Source organism: Squalius cephalus (assembly GCF_949319135.1).
Source record: "Squalius cephalus genome assembly, chromosome: 2".
Lineage (NCBI taxonomy): Eukaryota > Metazoa > Chordata > Actinopteri > Cypriniformes > Leuciscidae > Squalius > Squalius cephalus.
Window position 1 is genome coordinate 2171340 of NC_137123.1, and position 20536 is coordinate 2191875.

The 20536-nt window shown below is 40.5% G+C and overlaps 1 protein-coding gene across 1 annotated transcript in view; it reads left to right on the forward strand.

The window, feature by feature from the left end:
• Positions 1-20315, forward strand: part of LOC307154414 (uncharacterized protein) — an 82590-nt gene extending 62275 nt beyond the window's left edge. The window contains exons 12-14 of the mRNA XM_079864332.1: positions 5814-6089; positions 6256-6313; positions 19768-20315. Coding sequence (XP_079720458.1) covers positions 5814-6089; positions 6256-6296 — 317 coding nt within the window. The 3' untranslated portion in view covers positions 6297-6313; positions 19768-20315. The remainder of the gene's footprint in view (positions 1-5813; positions 6090-6255; positions 6314-19767) is intronic.
• Positions 20316-20536: the final 221 nt, after the last annotated feature.

Consider the following 20536-nt stretch of genomic DNA (forward strand, 5'->3'; position numbering starts at 1 on the left):
TTAGTGAAGGAAGCACTAGCACTGAGAATGGTCTCAACAACAACAGGCGAAAAGCCCAGTGCCCCTCAGTTGGTACCCATCAGGGGCCAAACATGAAGGTTCCAGAGGTTGGGCCTGGGATGGAATATCGTGCCCTCCGTCTGAGACAGAAGGTCCCTCCTCTCCGGAATAGTCCAAGGCGAGCCGTTGAGGAGAGATACTATCTCGGAGAACCAAACTCTGGCTAGAACTCCTAGGAGCAGAGAAACTGGAGGAAAACGCATACATGCACATTCTATGCCATGTGTGCGCCATCGCATCCAGACCCAGGGGCTGGGTGATTCAGAGAAAAGTAGAGGGAACATTGCGCTTTCTGATAAGAGGCGAAGAGGTCCACCTCTGCTTCGTATCCAAATCTGTTTGACTACTTCTGGGTGGAGTTTCCATTCCCCTCTCAGTAGTTTCTGTCTGAACAGTAAATCCGCTCCCACATTCAGGTGCCCTGAGATGTACACTGCCCTGAGTGACAGGAACTTTTCCTGGGCCCAGAGAAAGATGTGCCCCGCTATTCTGTTCAGATTGCGTGAGCACAAACTTCCCTGGTGATTATGTGAGAGACTGCCGCTGTGCCGCACTAGGACATGACAGTCTCTCAACTGAGGGAGAGAGTATTTCAGGGCCAAAAATACAGTCATCAGCTTGAAGCAGTTGATGCCCCTCATTCCCCTTGAGCTGGACGACCACTTAAGACCGCTCCCCAGCCCATCAGGGAGGTGTCTGCCGTTAGCATTCTGCGACAGCAAGACACACCTAAAGTGGGACCCAAAGCAAGGAACCGGGGTCTGAACCACATAGAAAGGGAACGAAGCCGCAGCGCGTAACCCTTACCATAAACATGGATTTTAGAAAGTGCACGAAGCGTTCAGCGCGTGACTCACCATAAACATGGATTTTAGAAGGGACACGAAGCACTCAGCGAGTGTTCTTGCCTTTATTTGCCCTTGGGGATTGTAGTTGAAATCCCCCGTTTTGAGCCACAACTAAAATGGTCTCATGCGCAAAAGGCCCAGAGGAATCATTGTGGAAGCAGCTGCCATGAGACCTATGTAATGTCCTGACCTAGCTAGATGTTGCTTAGGATGTTAAAATTGGTCCTGACACGAGCGGGAGACAATTATGCCCGATGGTGACAGAGTCTCATTTAACCCCAAACATGTTACCCTCAGGGTGGGAGAGAGAACGCCCTTGGCGTTGACCTCAGCCCCCTAGAGATAACATGGCTAGGTCGAATGGAAGGACCCAATATTGGTAAGCTTTGCCACCAAAAGCAAACTTGGGAACCTCCTGTGTTGTGGCAATATTCTATATGAAAATATACGTCCTTCAGATCGATCATGACAAATCAAACGTGATGTTGAATTTACGACACGATCGTCTTTACAGTTAACATCTTGAACTTGAGTGCTTTAACTGTACGGTTTAAGCCTTGAAGATCGAAGATTTGACACAACCCCCCATCCTTTTTGGGGACCAGGAAGTATCTGCTGTAATAGCCTCACTCTCTCTCTGGAAGAGGAACATGTTCTATGGCCTCTTTGCTCAGCAGAGATTGTAGCTCTTGTGACAGTACATGCGCCAGTTCCGGTCTCACGGAAGTGAATACCACGCCGTTGAAACGCGGAGGACGATTAATAAATTGGATTCTATCCTATTTGTACTGTACTTAATACCCAAATAGAAAAACCTGGCAGAAGTTTCCACGCTGCCAGACTCTCTGAGAGTGGTATCAACTTAACACTTCCTTTTGAGGGGATGTTAGATGTTCCGTGTCCTGGATGACAGCAGAAAAGCAACAGAACATCTAACATTTCGCTGGAAACCGCTGCTCCCCGAATCACCAGAGGTGGCAAGGAAGTACAGTGGTTTCGTGAGAGTGTCAGGTAGGAGCTGTTTGATTTACATGTCTCGTCCCGTAGGGGCACACCCCCACAGACCTGGGACAAAACAACCCTCAGGATTTTGTCTTAGGTCTATTATGCAGCTGCTGAGTACAACGAGCCGGTCCCCAGTTTTCACGAGGGGGAGCGCAACTCGTTACACTCTGCTTTTGAACCCTCCTAAAATGATGATGAGCAAAAAGAAGAGAAGAAAATGTCTCTTCAGACTGGCCCATCATCGTATAACCACACACCCCTGCACCCATGATAGTCTTAATACGTCAAGGGCACAAAGATGCACGAAGAATAAGGTTTTCCCATGACCGAGTTAACGTCATGGAGATCCTCACGGAGGGCAGTCTAGCTGTAATCCGACCATCACACAAGTCACCACCTCGAGAACCTCTCAAACGTTTTAACATAACGAGAGATGTGTTCGGAGGCAGCTTTAATTCCTCAGAATTAAATGTGTCCGGAAAACAGCCAGACAATATTATATTATATATAATACATACATATATATATATATAATTATATTATATAAATATTATATATATAAATATAAATATCAGTTCCTCAGCAATAAACACATCCCAATCAGACAAGCAAACACGGTCTGGATGAGAGGCTGTGTTTAAATCTTTCATAAGATCAACCTGGTATGCCTTTAACACGGCCATGGTGTACAACGCAGTACCAGCCTAACCGCTGAAAATGCATCTGATAATGTGATCCCAGGGGAGAGATAGCCCGCGAGCGTCTCTCCAAACGGAGGCAATATCATATAATCGCGTGCCCTCGCACCTGCGATAGTAGAATGGCTCGATGTCGAGGACACAAGACATAAATATTTACAATCTTTATTTATTTATAGACTGTGTTTTATGTGACTCTTTTTGTTGTGATCAGATCAATCTGGTCACTGCACGAGCGATCGCCACAAACGATCTCCTTTTATCATCACGGGAGAAACGCTCGGAGGCGACAAACCCATGAGATTCAATGTCCTTTGCCCGAGCCGAAGAAGCACCGAGGCACGCTTCGGTAGTCAGGCAAAAGGACATCGCGATCTGGAGAGAGAGCGAGCGAGCGATAGGGAACCACCGTCTCTCGCTTCTCAGCCAGATCGCACGCGAGCCCCACAATCATTATGGGCGCTACCCCTTTGAAATAAGCAAAGCGAACGCGAAGCACTTTAACTGTGAACATTCCACAGTGCTCGCAATCACCATGCTCAAATGCAAGGCCAGCATGTTCTTTCCCAAACAAAGCAAGCAGTAAGTGTGTGTATCCAGTTCTGACATGGGATGGGAGCATGGAGGAACACAACACTTATTGTTTTGTTGGCTCATTTCTCCTCTTTTTTTACTTTTTAAACTCTTTGATGTGCGAGAGAGAAAAAGGCTTGAGAAATGAGACATTTTCTGCACACTGCCTGAATAAACTAACTCCTAGCAAAGATCTGTAGCAGATAAAAGGTAGAGAGAGAGTTTTGACGTTCACACATGCACAGTAATGGTCTGAAGACAAAAGACCTGACGATGCACCTGTGGCTCATCTACTTATAGCCTTGTGTCGCGGGGGCGCGCCGATGACGTCACCGACCGAGGCTATATTACCTCCGGGTCAATTTCATTGACGTGTTATACACAATATTCACAGCTGGTCACGATAAAATATGTTCCCAATGCGCTGAGCAGCGCAGCATCGATTGTAGCTTTCGAAAGGGAACAGTAAACACGGGTCTAAATATTATAATATTCACCATATATCTAGCAACAGTTCAACTGCAATGTGAAGTTTATGCAACAATAACTAACTAATAATTAAGAATTTCTTACCTTACATCTTTCTTGTCTTCAAAACGCGTTCTTCTTCTTCTGAGGTAATTCCAATGTAAGCTCATGGCGCGTCTTTCAAACTCGACGAAAAGCAGAGACTTGTGAAGTGCTTTGGTGTTTTGTTTTTGAGGTAACGAACGCGTTCGCGTTCCATGTGGAGATTTGCATGTGGATATCTTTTGCGCGAGTGGGCGTGTTCAAATTAAAAATAATTAGGAAGCGTTTGAGAAGCTGGACATCTTGTTGGTTTTATACAAATTACTTAAACAGAGAATATTTGTTTTCAGTTTGAATCTGATCATTTAAAAGTACACACTTAAATGTTTATAAAGGTATATGGCTCATAAATGTGTGACAAGTATTCGCTGAGTTTTGTTTCAGTTTATAGACGTGCTCAAGAAAAGAAAGTTCACTGCGACGGAGAGGCAGAAAGCACACCCTGTTTATATTCTTTATTTTACAAAAGCACAATGTTTTGATTTGATTGTAAGTGGACACATACACAAGTAAAAATATCACAGATTATTTTTTTATATTTCTTTTTTCTGTATGACCATAAATGACGGAGTAATTTAAGTTTATAGTGCTACAATGTGAAGAAAGTCCGGCAAAACGCACCGGCGCGTTTGCCGACCTCAGAGGGTTAAAAAACTTCTCATGATTCATTAATCCCGATAAAAACATATAAAATCTGTAATAGTAAAAGTTTTCCAGATAGCTCTACATGTAATGCCAGATATTTCATATGCAAGCATGTCAGCCAATCACAGCAGTGGGCAACAACACTGAAGTCTCACAGCAGACACACCCCTTCAAACTGAGTGTTCAAATCAGAGGATGAAATCAGGCTAGGAAATATGCCTTTTATTTCTAAATTATAACAAATTTTTATCTAAAAAACATACTAACATTATAAGAGCACCCCAGGAAACATTATAAAATCATAAAATAATCCATTCTACGGCACCTTTAAGTTTACTCTTCTCTAGTTCATTGGAGGAGTAATCTTTATAAGAGTTTATTACACGGCTCTGTGGAATACGTGATTCTGATTGGTCAATCACGCCATCCAGCGGTATGGTATTCCCAGATAACAACAGAGAACAGAAACAGAGACTCATCCGAGTCACTAAAGTCAGCAGCGCTCTACGCCTGCTAGGAACGAGTTTTACTTTGTGAAATTTGGTGAGCTGATAAAATATTTAAACTCAGTCAAATCAATATTTTGTGTACAGTTAATTATGCCATCTAGTATCGTGGATTCGCTCTCTGTTGTTTCATACAAACGCAGCTGTTGCCATCGTGACTATTGTTTTGTACACTGTTGGATTATTAGATACAAACAGGTACGATTTTAAAACTGTTAAAATACTAATATAGAATACTGTTTATTACTTACTGCATAACTAATAAGAATTACTGAAGAACTAATAGTTAATTAGCATCTGCTCTTGTGAGTCTTGTTTTGTGTGAAACATGACAGGGGATTAGGGATGAATATAAACTGTGCCGCTTTGGCGCATTCCACACAAATTCACGTTTTTTTCATAATTAATGTAATCGATTACATCAACACATCGTTCTTCTGAGTAGTTCTATGCAACTTAATTTACTAATTGTATTCCTTTTTGTAGGGAGGTGGTAAAACTTCGGCTTGCGTACTGTTGTAAAATGGATATTACAATTAATGAGCTATGGCAAGTTCATAGGAGGAGCTAAAATATATCTACATAATACACACACAATAATTTTACAACATTATTTAGCTCAAATAATTAATTTAGATCATGTAAATGTGTTATTCAGTCCTTCCATGGCAACATATAATGTTTTTGCACCTCTGACTACTAATTGTACTATACTCGTAAAAACCTTTTTCTTTAAATCTTGTTTCCTGCTTTGTGTGTGACTCGCTGAAAAATCACTGACTGTTCAACAAGAGTTTGGATGAGATGCCTCTAAGAGACGAGACCTGATCTAACCCTAATATTTGAATACTCCGAATCATGTGTTTAGAGTGAAAAATACTGAAGATCTTTTTCTTTTTGTCCTGCAGAAGTGAATCAGCGAAGGAATGTGGCGTCTGTTAAAGAGCAGCTTGAGAACTCTCTGAGGGATCTAGGAAAAAATGACCTGAAGCGCTTTCAGTGGTACTTGAGGAATCATGAGCATATTCCAAAGTCTGAAATGGAGAATGCAGATGTCTTTGACACAGTGGACACGATGGTGGCACGTTCAGGACCAGAAGAAGCTGTGAAGATCACAGTGAACATCCTGAGGAAGATGAACCAGAATTATCTGGCCGATCAGCTAGAGAACAAACACAAGGAAGGTAATGTTTAAACATTACATTTAAATGTTTTCTTTCATTGTAAGGAGTGATTGTTTAGTACTGTGATGGATTCAAAGTGAAAAATGAAGTCATTGTTAAACTCAAATGTTTCTCTTTCCTCAGCTGATGTGTTTGTGTAATCTGATGTGTCATCTTTCTCTCACAGCTCGGACTGAGGACAATATGAAGGCTTCTTCCACTTGCTGATTCAAAACAGATCAAGGGTAAATAATGATCAGTCTGTACCTGGAAATACATATTTATCCCATAATCATATTCAAGTCTTGAACTTAATCCCATGTAGTTACAAGAGAAAATAACTGCAAGCATTAGTTAGAACAAGAGTTCGTTAAAAGCATAATTAAAGCTACTTTACAGTAATGAAGTGAGCATGCGCGAAGGCTAGGCATGCCGGATAACGCCAGTCTCCGACAAATTCGACAAAAACTGTGGTAATAAATAACATTCTGATCTAGCATGAAATTTGTTTAAAGCCTGAGGTTCGTCGTATGCTATGCCCCCAAAGAAGAGAAAAGCACAAAGCACGGAGAAGTGGACCTCGCTCAGCAGGTGATCGCTACAGACATGACAGCTAAAGAGGCTAACATGGAAGAATTAACCTCTCTGATTCGCAGGATAATGCGAGAGGAACTCGATGAGGCGATTAATAGACTACAACCGCAGCTTAATGCTGTTAAGGAGCAGGTGCTTGGCTGTGCTACAAAAATTGGTGAAATTGAGGCTTCATTGTGTAGCTTCGACAGCCGTATAACCAAACTGGAGGGCGTAAATGAAAGTTTACGTAAAGATAATGATGAACTTAAGGAGAAAACTGAGCGCTTGGAGAGTCATAATCGTAAATATAATGTCCGTGTTATGGGCCTGACCTCTGATGTTGAGAAGGGAAATCCTACAAGTTATATGTCTCAACTGCTAAAAGAGTTGTTCAGTGATAAGCTCCAGCTCGAGCCAGGGGTGGAGGTGGCGCATCGTGTTGGATCTAAGAGTAAAACTGGACAACGGGTAATGATAGTAAGACTGCAGAGGCTGGTGGTGAGAGATGAGATTGTGCGGATTGCGAAAGAAGAAAGGGTGCTAGAGGTTCGCGGAATGAAACTTCGCTTCTTTCCAGATATTTCGACGGAGATGGCTAAAATACTGGCAAGTTTTCAGGATGTGAGGAAGAAACTATGGAGTGCGGGAGTTAAGCATGGCATAATTCACCCTGCCACCTTGATTCTGACTTTCAGAGGAGATATGAAAAAGTTTTCCAACCATTTAGCTGCAGAGACATATCTAAAGACAGTCATAGAGCCTGAGCTGGACAAACAAGACATGGAAGAGGCTCGATAAGAGGTAGCAGGAAGAATTTTGAGACTGTAGAACGGAATGTTCCATAATAACCAAATGATTATAAGTTTGTTTATGTACCCGTTACCGCAGAGTTATGTGAAAATAATTTATGTTTATGTCTGGAGATGGCGCGGCTGCCAATTGGTTTTGCTTATAAATGTTGACAAGTGGGGTGTGCATGAGTGTGGGCGTGTGTGTGTGTGTATGTTTGTATGTTGTTTTGGTTGTTTGTATGTTTCTATGTGGGTTTGTCTGTATGCTTTTCTGTTAGACGGCATTTATGGTTGTTGTACAGCTCTACTATTGACAGATGTTCAATCAGATACAATGGTTATGGTTAAAGATAGATTAATTAATAAAGGGTTACGCATAGCACATTTAAATGTCTGTAGTCTGAGAAATAAGGTTCAGGATATTTCGGAAACTCTAATAAATAATAATTGGCATATTCTGGCAATATCAGAAACACATTTAGAAACAAATATGGACAATTCGTTATTGCTTATAAATGGGTACAATCTGTATAGATATGATAGAAATGCATATGGTGGTGGGGTTGCAATTTACGTTCAAAATCAAATACCTGCAAAAATTAGAAATGATTTTGGTTTTGTGGGTGTAGAAGCATTGTGGTTACAAGTACAGTTACCACATCTTCGGCCTGTCCTAATTGGTGTTTGTTATCGACCACCTAATGTACCTATAGTTTATTTAGATAAGATTTGTTCTATGTTAGACAAAGTTTGTGATACAAAATATGAAATATATTTTTTAGGAGATTTGAATATTGATTGGCATTTGAATAATTGTTCGTTAAAAAATAAGTTGTTTTCATTAACAGAGATCTGTAATTTATCACAAGTTGTTAAAAAATCAACTAGACTTTCTTATAGATCTGATGGCACAAAAATAGCTACATGTATTGATCTAATTTTTACAAATGCCGCAGACTTATGTTCAAAAGCAATTTCTATGCCGGTAGGTTTTAGTGATCACAATTTAGTTTCAATTAATAGGAAAACTAAGGTTCCCAAATCAGGGCAGAAAATGATTGTTAAAAGGATATTTAAACATTTTAATGAAAATGAATATTGTGAAGAAGTCAGAAATGTTGATTGGTCAAAGATATTAGTTGAGGATGATTCTGATAGAGCTTTAGAGGCTTTTATTAGTTCAATAATGCCAATCATGGATAAATATGCGCCATTGAGACGAATGACTGTGAGAACCATTGCTGCTCCTTGGGTAGATTTAGAACTTTAGGAGCACATAAAGCTGAGAAATGAATTAAAGGCTGAAGCAATCGCATCAGGCAACAGTATCCAGTGGAATAAGTATAGGAAATTAAGAAATTATGTTACTAAACTAAACAGAACAAAAAAAAAAAAAAAATTATTATGAAAATAAGATTAAAGAGGCAAAATCTGATAGTAATAAAATTTGGAGTATGCTTAATACAATAATGGGGAGAAAAGCTGAAATAGTGCCATCTTTTATTGAAGTTGACGGATCCTTTTTGACTAAACCCAGTGATATTGCAAATCATTTAAGTTCTTATTTCAAGAATAAAGTTTTAACTTTAAGACAAGGTATGAATCTGAAACAAAAAAAGTTATTTAAATAATAGAACAATATGTAATAAAATAATGGGAAATAAAGCATGCAAATTTGACTTTGAAAGAGTAAGTACTACTACAGTTGAGAATTTATTTAAAGTAATGAAAGAGAAACAATCAGGTGCTGATAACCTTGATGCAAAATTATTCAAATTAGTAGCTGATGTGATTGCTATGCCTATAAGTTATATAATAAATCTAAGTTTAGAGAAAGGCATTTGTCCTACTAGTTGGAAAGTCGCTAAAATTATGCCACTTATAAAGAATAATAAGGAACCACTGTCGGGAAAAAATAGTAGACCTACTGTATTAGTATTTTACCCATTCTGAGTAAGATTTCGGAAAGAATTGTTTATGAACAAATCAGTATGTATTTTAGTATAAATTATTTAATTTCTGTTTATCAGCATGCATATAGGAAGGAACATTCTACAACAACAGCTTTGGCTCAGATAACTGAGGACTGGATAAAATATATTGAAAATAAAAAGATTGTTGGAACAGTATTGTTAGATCTGAGTGCTGCTTTTGATGTACTTGATCATGAAATTTTGTTGGAAAAGTTACTCTGTTATGGTTTTGAAAAATCTGCTATTAAAAGTTATCTTGCCAATAGGGAATTTACTGTAACATTTAATGGGAGTAATTCTGATATACAGACACTTGATTGTGGTGTGCCACAAGGGAGTTGCCTTGGGCCACTTTTATTTTCTATCTTTACAAATGATCTGCCTGTTGTTTTAGAGAATTCCACCATGGCTCTATATGCAGATGATTCTACAATTTATACGTCCGCGCAAACCCTTGTTGAACTTAATAAAATTTTACAAGTTGAACTGAAACTAATTGAAAATTGGATTAGGGACAATAAAATGGTGATTAATGCAGGGAAAAGTAAATGTATGGTGTTGGGATCCAAGTATTTGTTAAAAGATCCGCCTGTGTTGAGTCTGACTGTGGGGGGTATTGTAATAGAACAGGTTACTGAGGTAAAGCTACTCGGTGTGACTGTTGACAGTTTGTTAAATTGGAATAGTCATATAAATCAAATATTATTGAAAATGGGCAGGAGTCTGGCAGTTGTTAAGCATTGTAGAAAATTTATTCCAAATCGAGTGATGAAAATACTAGTAGAATCATTAGTTTTATCACATTTGGATTATTGTTCAATTATTTGGTCAAGTACAACTGAAATGAATTTAAGAAAATTACAAGTTGCTCAAAATAAAGCAGCTCGGGTAGTTTTAAGTTGCCCTTTCAGGACAAGTGTTAGAGAATTGAATACTAGGTTAGTTTGGCTAAGTGTAAAAAGTAGGATTAATTATTGTATTGTTAATTTTGTTAGAAAAATTATTGTTACAAAAATGCCAGAAATACTATACAGCAGACTGTCTTTTTTTTAGTGCTGTGCATCAATATTCCACTCGTCAGTCAACAGAGAGTCGCTTTTTGTTACCTCCGTGTCGAACTAACCTTATGCAAAGGACAGTGCTGTATAGAGCAATGGTGGCATGGAATTCTCTTCCGCAGTTTTTGATTTTGGGAATGAATGCAATGACTTTTCGTAAAAGATTAAGACTTTATTTATTTACATTAGAATAATTGTTATTATTTATATTTGTTGCTTTTTTGATATGAATGGTTGAAGAGAGGGAAAACATTGTGAAAATTATTAACCCTATAGCAGTATAGCTGTAACTGTGTACTGTGATAATGAATAATGTAGAGCTGTTGTTTTATTGTTTTATTTTTAGTACGTTGCTGTATTGTTATGTATGAATGTGTGCACTCCATTTTTGTCTGTATAATGTATTGTTTTATGTTATAAGAATATTTTTTTGTTGAAGTCTATAGACCCCAGGAAGAATAGCTACTGCTTTTTCAGCCGCTAATGGGGAACTTAATAAACTAAACTAAACTAAACTTGTGTAAAACAATGGCTTATAACTTTTAACCAATGTGTGACACTGTCACCAAATTTGTATTGTCAGAACATGATTTCTCTGAATGCTTTAATACAGCGTATACACTACCAACTTTAGGCCCAATTTTCACTGGCCGGCAGTTTTCTGGAGCTCGCAGAAAAAAGCCGAAATCTGAGACAAATTGGTGCTCGTTCGTGCATAGTGTGAATTATCAAAGACGCGATCCAAGAGAAGTGCCGACGCATCGTGGATGACCATGAAACATTTAGTAGGATAAATATCTGGAATTGTCTACTATTTAAGTTTTGCAGTGTGAAATGTGTTTTGACTGGAAATGGCATTGACGACCTACAGCCAATGAGAGAGCAGGAAACAGTGCAAGGGAAATTTCACAAGGAGTTGTCGTCTCCCCAACCATTCTCTCCTCCATAGTCTTGCTTTTCTTTTTTTTGTTTTTCACTGCATATCAGCACACAGCTAACCTGGATCGCAAGTTTCTTGCAGACCAACATTTTTCAGTTCATATTCCAGTCTTGCGGTAGAATTCATCAAGCCCATATTGTGATCTTATGTCATTCCCTGTATCACTTCTCACGCATGCATTCATTGCATGCATTCGCAAAGCGTACATTGATTATCTTCACTGCATGTATATTTATAACAAAACAAAATATAAAACAACTCTTGTTTACATTTTAAAAAATAATAAACATAGGTATCTTTACTGTAATAAAATGAAATATGACAGTCACCAAATTTGTATTGTCAGAACATGATTTCTCTGAATGCTTTAATGCAGCGTATACACTACCAACTTTAGGCCCAATTTTCTCTGGCCGGCAGTTTTCTGGAGCTCGCAGAAAAAAGCCGAAATCTGAGACAAATTGGTGCTCGTTCGTGCATAGTGTGAATTATCAAAGACGCGATCCAAGAGAAGTGCCGACGCATCGTGGATGACCATGAAACATTTAGTAGGATAAATATCTGGAATTGTCTACTATTTAAGTTTTGCAGTGTGAAATGTGTTTTGACTGGAAATGGCATTGACGACCTACAGCCAATGAGAGAGCAGGAAACAGTGCAAGGGAAATTTCACAAGGAGTTGTCGTCTCCCCAACCATTCTCTCCTCCATAGTCTTGCTTTTCTTTTTTTTGTTTTTCACTGCATATCAGCACACAGCTAACCTGGATCGCAAGTTTCTTGCAGACCAACATTTTTCAGTTCATATTCCAGTCTTGCGGTAGAATTCATCAAGCCCATATTGTGATCTTATGTCATTCCCTGTATCACTTCTCACGCATGCATTCATTGCATGCATTCGCAAAGCGTACATTGATTATCTTCACTGCATGTATATTTATAACAAAACAAAATATAAAACAACTCTTGTTTACATTTTAAAAAATAATAAACATAGGTATCTTTACTGTAATAAAATGAAATATGACATAAAACACAACCCTGCCCCTGTCCCAAATGGCGCACTCCGGACTTGAGGACTTCCTCAGAGTCCTTACTTTGGTTAGTGCAGACCTATAGGGCCCATTTGAACTAAGATTACAATTTTAACACATAATGAAAATGTGCATGAGTTTCAGATGAATTTACAGGTTTCAATATTCATACTATGTTTACATATGACTCAGTAAAGCCCTGACATTCGGTTCTATTTATTTAATGAATCATAATGTGATCATATTATTCAACACGCTATCATTCTGTTTGAGACATCAACCACTGGTCGATGATCATAATGTTTGTATAAACTGTGGGTAACAACTGGTAAAATGTACATCTAGGTCATAAAAACTGTAATATTTTCTTCTCAGCCATGTTAACAATTGTCCGTGAGCGAAATCTCCTCCCATCCGTTGTCTGATTGGCCTTTCGCAAGGATTCCTGGGGAGTTAAAATGTGTGAGGCCTGCATCCATGCGTGCTTTGCGGAAGACCGCTTCAAGGGTACAAAGGGGGCGCTGCTGAGCACACTTCAGAGCCTTAAAATGCTGAAATGGAACGGCCTACGGACTCGTAGACTCAGCGAGCACGCGCAATTTAAGTCCACGAGACCGAAAGTCCACATGAAGTGCACCATTTGGGACAGGGCCCCTGTCTTTAAAAAAAAAAAAAAAAAGTTTTTATTATCAATAATAGCCATTAAAAAAGTATAAGTAAATGGTATAAGAAGCTATATAGGAAATAAAGCAACCAATTCAGTCAAATGTACAAAACAGCGCTCTAGTAGGCTACAATGGTAAAGTTAAATAGCCTAAATATATAAAGTTATTCATTTTGCCTATAGCAAAAAAAGATTTGCCAATAGATTCATAAGACCAAAGATTGCCCATTAAATATAGACAAGACGAATTATATCTCATGTTTAACCACTATAAGAGACATCAGAGCCAGCGGCAAACGTCAGAAGGACTAGCCGAGGATAGGATGTTCCAGGTTAATGTTAATGAACGCTGATCGCCTGGATCTCACAACTCAGGCAGCTTTGGGGCTCTCTGATCACTGTTTGGTTCATCTTATACCGACCTACAGGCAGAAACTGAAATCAGCTAAACCTGTATTAAGGACTGTAAAAAGATGGACCAACGAAGCAGAGCAGGATCTACAGGCCTGCTTCGATTGCACTGATTGGACTGTTTTTGAAGATGCAGCCACCGATTTGGATGAGCTCACAGATACTGTAACATCATATATCAGTTTCTGTGAGGATACATGCATTCCTACCAGGACATTCTTATCATTCACTAATGATAAACCATGGTTTACTGGGAAACTCAAACAGCTTCGTCATGCCAAAGAGGATGCTTACAGAAGTGGGGATAAAATCTTGTATAACCAGGCCAGAAACAAACTGACAAAGGAGATCAGAGTTGCTAAAAGAAGCTACTCTGAAAAGCTGAAAAACCAGTTTTCGGCCAACGACCCGGCATCAGTCTGGAGAGGCCTGAGGAACATCACCAACTACAAATCACCATCCCCCCCATCTGTGGAGAATCAACAACTGGCTGACACTCTCAATGCATTCTATTGCAGGTTTGAGAAGCCCAGACTCACACCTCACACCCGCCCTGATGTGCACTTCACACATCCACCATCACCTCCTGCAACCCCTCTCCTCCCCCCTTCTGCCATCCAACCTGAGCTTAAGGTCTGTGTGGAGGACGTGAGCAGAGTCTTCAAAAAACAGAAGACTAGGAAAGCTTCAGGCCCAGACGGCATCTCATCTGCTTGTCTAAAAGCCTGTGCTGACCAACTGGCCCCAGTCTTCACGCAGATCTTCAACAGATCATTGGAGCAGTGTGAAGTTCCCTGCTGCTTCAAACGCTCCACTATCATTCCGGTTCCCAAAAAAACTAAAATCACTGGACTTAACGACTACAGACCTGTCGCTCTCACGTCTGTGGTCATGAAGTCGTTTGAAAGACTGGTGTTGGCCTATCTGAAGGACATCACCGGACCCCTGATGGATCCCCTTCAGTTTGCTTACAGAGCAAACAGGTCTGTGGATGATGCAGTCAACATGGGACTGCACTATATCCTGCAACATCTTGACAGACCTGGGACTTATGCACGGATCCTATTTGTGGACTTTAGTTCGGCCTTCAATACCATCATCCCTGATCTTCTCACAGCCAAACTGACTCAGCTCTCCATGCCATCCACAATCTGTCAGTGGATCTCCAGCTTCCTGACGGACCGGCAGCAGCTAGTGAGACTGGGGAAACTCACATCCAGGACCCTCACCATCAGCACTGGCGCCCCCCAAGGGTGCGTTCTCTCCCCACTGCTCTTCTCCCTGTACACTAATGACTGCACTTCTAAAGACCCCTCTGTCAAGCTCCTGAAATTTGCAGACGACACCACTGTCATCGGTCTCATCCAAAATGGTGACGAGTCTGCTTACAGACTGGGGGTTGAACAGCTGGCTGTCTGGTGCAGTTATAACAACCTTGAGCTGAACACGCTCAAAACAGTGGAGATGATCGTGGACTTCAGGAGAAACACCCCAGCACTCCCCCCTCTCACCATCATGAACAGCACTGTGGAAGCAGTGGAGTCATTCAGGTTCCTGGGCTCTACCATCTCCCAGGACCTGAAGTGGGCAAATCACATTGACTCCATTGTGAAAAAGGCCCAGCAGAGACTGTACTTCCTTCGCCAGCTGAAGAAGTTCAATCTGCCACAGGAGCTGCTGATCCAGTTCTACTCAGCCGTCATTGAGTCTGTCTTAAGCACTTCCATCACTGTCTGGTTTGGTTCAGCTACCAAATCGGACATCAGGAGACTACAACGGACAGTCCGGACTGCAGAGAGGATTATTGGTGCCCCCCTGCCAACCCTCCAGGACCAGTACTCTTCCAGAGTGAGGAAGAGAGCAGGTAAAATCATCACAGACTCCACTCACCCTGGACACCCCCTGTTTGAACTGTTACCGTCAGGACGGCGACACAGATCACTGGCCACAAGAACTTCCAGGCACAGGAACAGTTTCTTTCCACAGGCCATTTCCCTTCTGAACACTTAACATGCCCCCCAAAGCATATGCCTGTAAGTGCAATACTCCCACTGTCTAGTGCAATAAACTCAGGTGATATTTATATCTATATTATTCATACTACTCAAAATACTGTAAATATGTTTATAATCTGTAAATGTTATTCAGACTAAACCCAACTGTGACCCTATTTTTTTACTTTTATACTATTTTTATTTATTTTTTATATATTTTCATTCTTAGAATTTGTATTACTATGTTCTTGTTGTATTTGTATTTGTATATGTGCACTGGAAGCTTCAGTACCAAGAAAAATTCCTTGTGGGTGCAAGCACACTTGGCAATAAAGCTCTTTCTGATTCTGATTCTGATTCTGATTCTGATTCTGATTAATGAACGCTGATCGCCTGGATCTCACAACTCCTAAAACATCAGATCAAATTTTCAAATAGGCGCTATCTTTATATACAGTGAGGAAAATAAGTATTTGAACACCCTGCTATTTTGCAAGTTCTCCCACTTGGAAATCATGGAGGGGTCTGAAATTGTCATCGTAGGTGCATGTCCACTGTGAGAGACATAATCAAAAAAAAAAAAAAAAAATCCAGAAATCACAATATATGATTTTTTAACTATTTATTTGTATGATACAACTGCAAATAAGTATTTGAACACCTGTCTATCAGCTAGAATTCTGACCCTCAAAGACCTGTTAGTCTGCCTTTAAAATGTCCACCTCCACTCCATTTATTATCCTAAATTAGATGCACCTGTTTGAGGTCGTTAGCTGCATAAAGACACCTGTCCACCCCATACAATCAGTAAGAATCCAACTACTAACATGGCCAAGACCAAAGAGCTGTCCAAAGACACTAGAGACAAAATTGTACACCTCCACAAGGCTGGAAAGGGCTACGGGGAAATTGCCAAGCAGCTTGGTGAAAAAAGGTCCACTGTTGGAGCAATCATTTGAAAATGGAAGAAGCAATCCTAAAGCCCTTGATTGCCGAGTTCACGCGCATAGGTTTAGTTACCTATGATCACGCGCGTGAACTCGGCAATCGATTACTTTGGACTTCAACCGAAAACAGGATGTAAACACAGGTATTTGCGCTGGCTTAAATAACATCATTTTTATACATATCTTTCACATCTACTGCAGTCAGATTCACTCGTGTTCACTCAGAAGGAATCACTCACATTTTCTGTGCACTTGTAATGACACATCAAGGATGTTAAAGGGACACTTCACCCATTTGCATTAAGCTTTGCATTGTTAGAAACCCAGTCATACTATTGAATGGTCATGCAACATTTTTTCATTTTCCCCCGAGACGAGAGAAATCTGTATTTACCTCTTTACACTTCCTCCTACAATGACGCAAAAATCGTCATTTTGCGTCATTGTAGGAGGAAGTGTAAGAGGGGGGGATTTCTGTTAAGACTACAAGCACTAGATCCACCCTTTCAAACCCGCCCATAGGGGGTTGGACCTAATGCGCTAACAGACCTATCACAGATCAGTGCGAGTGCGTTTGATTTCAACGGCAGAAACCTGCAGAAAACAGAAAGCTGAGTAGTAGGGGTTACCATACTCTATTTCCCGGACATGTCCGGCCGTCGAGATCGACAAAAATGTCCGGGATTCAGCTTTTGCTTTCTGCGGTCGCCATCCATTGTTTACATGCTCACCTTTTGTTTCAATCTAACTGAATTCACCCCGATTGGTGAATCTGAATGTAATGTTTACATGAATGCTAAACAAGTGATCGGTTGATTTGCGTTTTAACATTGCTAAGAAAATACCCGCACCTCCGTGAGAGATAGCAAATGAGACCGGTGCATCTCACAGGCGCGCTCATCAGTAATCACAGTAATACAGGGAGCAGGACGAGGCTAGCGCCGCGGGAGAAAGACGCGAGGCCGGTGGCGTGATCGGTTGAAAGACGCGAGGCCGGTGGCGTGATCGGTTGATGTGTGTTTTACCATTGCTAAGAAAATACCTGCTCCTCCGTGCGAGATACGAGAACAGTGCCTCACAGGTGTCGGTCGTCAGTAATCACACCACCGGCCTCGCGCCGTTCTCCCGCGCCCCTCAGCCTCATCCTGCTCGCCACAGTAAACATGATGAATGGCGACTGTAGAACGCAAAAGCCGAATCCCAGACATTTTGGGCAAACTCGACACGGAGACTCACTCGTAGCCTAGCCTTGCCTTGATGTTTTTGTTTTCAACTGCGCTGTCTTACCGGTAGGCGTGGCTTGGGAGTGGCCTTGTAGGGCAGCGAAGCAAGTGCATTGAGTTGTTGTCTTTCATCCACATAAGCCAAAAAAACATTTTCTGGCTTTTCTCAGTCTAGAAAGCTCCAAATTCAAAAATAATTTCACATTTCTTCTACATAAATGACCCACTTTCAATACACATTCATGTCTCCACGGGTGAAATGACCCTTTAAGAGGCTAAAAGCAGGTTTAGTACTTGCCCCATTGAAGTCAACAGGGTGCAAATTTTAAAAAGAGGATAACACGGTGTAGGCAACACCGATTTTTGTCGTTGTTCTCTGTATTGACAGCACTCCAAATGTACAAAAAAATGAGCTCAATGTTAAAATTGACCGGAGTTCTCCTTTAAGTTTGCCATTGACCATTTGGATGATCCGGAGGAGTCATGGCAGAAAGTCATGTGGTCAGATGAGACCAAAATAGAACTTTTTGGTCATAATTCCACTAAACGTGTTTGGAGGAAGAAGAATGATGAGTACCATCCCAAGAACACCATCCCTACTGTGAAGCATGGGGGTGGTAGCATCATGCTTTGGGGGTGTTTTTCTGCACATGGGACAGGGCGACTGCACTGTATTAAGGAGAGGATGACCGGGGCCATGTATTGCGAGATTTTGGGGAACAACCTCCTTCCCTCAGTTAGAGCATTGAAGATGGGTCGAGGCTGGGTCTTCCAACATGACAATGACCCGAAGCACACAGCCAGGATAACCAAGGAGTGGCTCTGTAAGGGGCTATTTACACCTGGCCACTTCATGTGTTTTCTCAGATCGGATTGCTATCTGATTTATCAAAACGATTCCATTTACACCTGGTCACATAAATGTGTTTTTGCGAAACGGATTTAAATCCGATCTTCAATTCCCGCGCTATATGCAGATTTAACGGAGTGCACGTCACGAAAGCAACAGATATGAGCTGCATTTTTTTGATCATCAGCTAAAATTTCGAAATCAAAGACCGCGACAAGAGAGAGCAGTAACAGCCCTGGTGGTAAGATCATTTCGTTTCTTTAATTTTAATGATGATGATTGTGTGTTAAGCGTCTGCGACTTACTTTCACTTTGATTTGCGATAGTTTGCACGTTGGATTAATGAATAGATGCTCTGCTCATCTGTTCCAATAGCGTCGTCATATCTGGCTATAACATTACATATAGCCTATAACACGCTCTCACACGTTTATTTTTTATCATTTTTGGGAGGAGTACAATTTACATATGTGGTTTCAACAACCAGATGCATTTACACTTGTCCAGTTTCGTCTGGAATGCGGCCCAGACCACCTCCTGAAGTGGTTTGAGCGATCGGATTCAAATCCGTCTCGAATGCGTTTCGGAGGGCATTTACACCTGGTCTTTTAACGATCGGATAGCTATCCGATCTGAGAAAACGCATGAAGTGGACAGGTGTAAACAGCCCCTAAGAAGCATATCAAGGTTCTGGCGTGGCCTAGCCAGTCTCCAGACCTAAACCCAATAGAGAATCTTTGGAGGGAGCTCAAACTCCGTGTTTCTCAGCGACAGCCCAGAAACCTGACTGATCTAGAGAAGATCTGTGTGGAGGAGTGGGCCAAAATCCCTCCTGCAGTGTGTGCAAACCTGGTGAAAAACTACAGGAAACGTTTGACCTCTGTAATTGCAAACAAAGGCTACTGTACCAAATATTAACATTGATTTTCTCAGGTGTTCAAATACTTATTTGCAGCTGTATCATACAAATAAATAGTTAAAAAATCATACATTGTGATTTCTGGATTTTTTTTTTTTAGATTATGTCTCTCACAGTGGACATGCACCTACGATGACAATTTCAGACCTCTACATGATTTCTAAGTGGGAGAACTTGCAAAATAGCAGGGTGATCAAATACTTATTTTCCTCACTGTATATTATCCACAGATTTGAGCTTTAAACAACTACATTCTCACCTGAAAAACTCTTAAAACTACATTTTGTGACACAATAACTGTAGTATTTTTAAATTACACAGGTTTTCTCATCCGCTATTGGTGCTTGCTGGTTGGAGCTAGATGCATTCTGGGATACCTGGCTGTCTCAAGTCAACAAAAGTCACCTTTCGATGCATCCTGAGTAAAAGGGGCGGAGCGAGAACACATCTGAGGATTTAAACTGTATTAGCTAGATGTGAACTTTGAATTGGAACAGATGATGTTTCAAGTCCACAAGAACACAAGTACAGACAAGAACGCATATTGAGAAACGGCCCAACTTTGATCAAACTCTCCTGCCTGTAACTTTCTACAGTAGTAATCCTAAAGCCCTTGATTAGCGAGTTCACATGTGTTTAATTAGAGCTGGAGCTAAACTCTGCAGGAAAGAGGAACTCAAGGAACAGAGTTGGGAACTCCTGCTCTAGGACCAATTAGGAAAAAGTAGGTTTAAAAAAATAATAAACCAAGTGATTGAGACTGCACAGACCAAGGCATTTCAATTACGTTACAAGCTGTTGTCCCTTATGGAACGAAAAAATATTTCCATATATTTCTGATCAATATATTAAATGGTTTAAATATACTGAAAAAAAAAAAAAAGAAATGGTATATAATTTTACAGCGTCTCTGACACTCACACACTCACACACATTCAACACCACATTCACTGAAGCCCTCTGTGCTGGATTAGGGTTTATTATAACTCATCAGTGTCTCTGAGGGACATTAAAGATTGAGTGTATTTAAAAATATATATATATATAGGCCATAGATTTTTCCTGCCTTTCATGTTTCAGTTGTATCGAA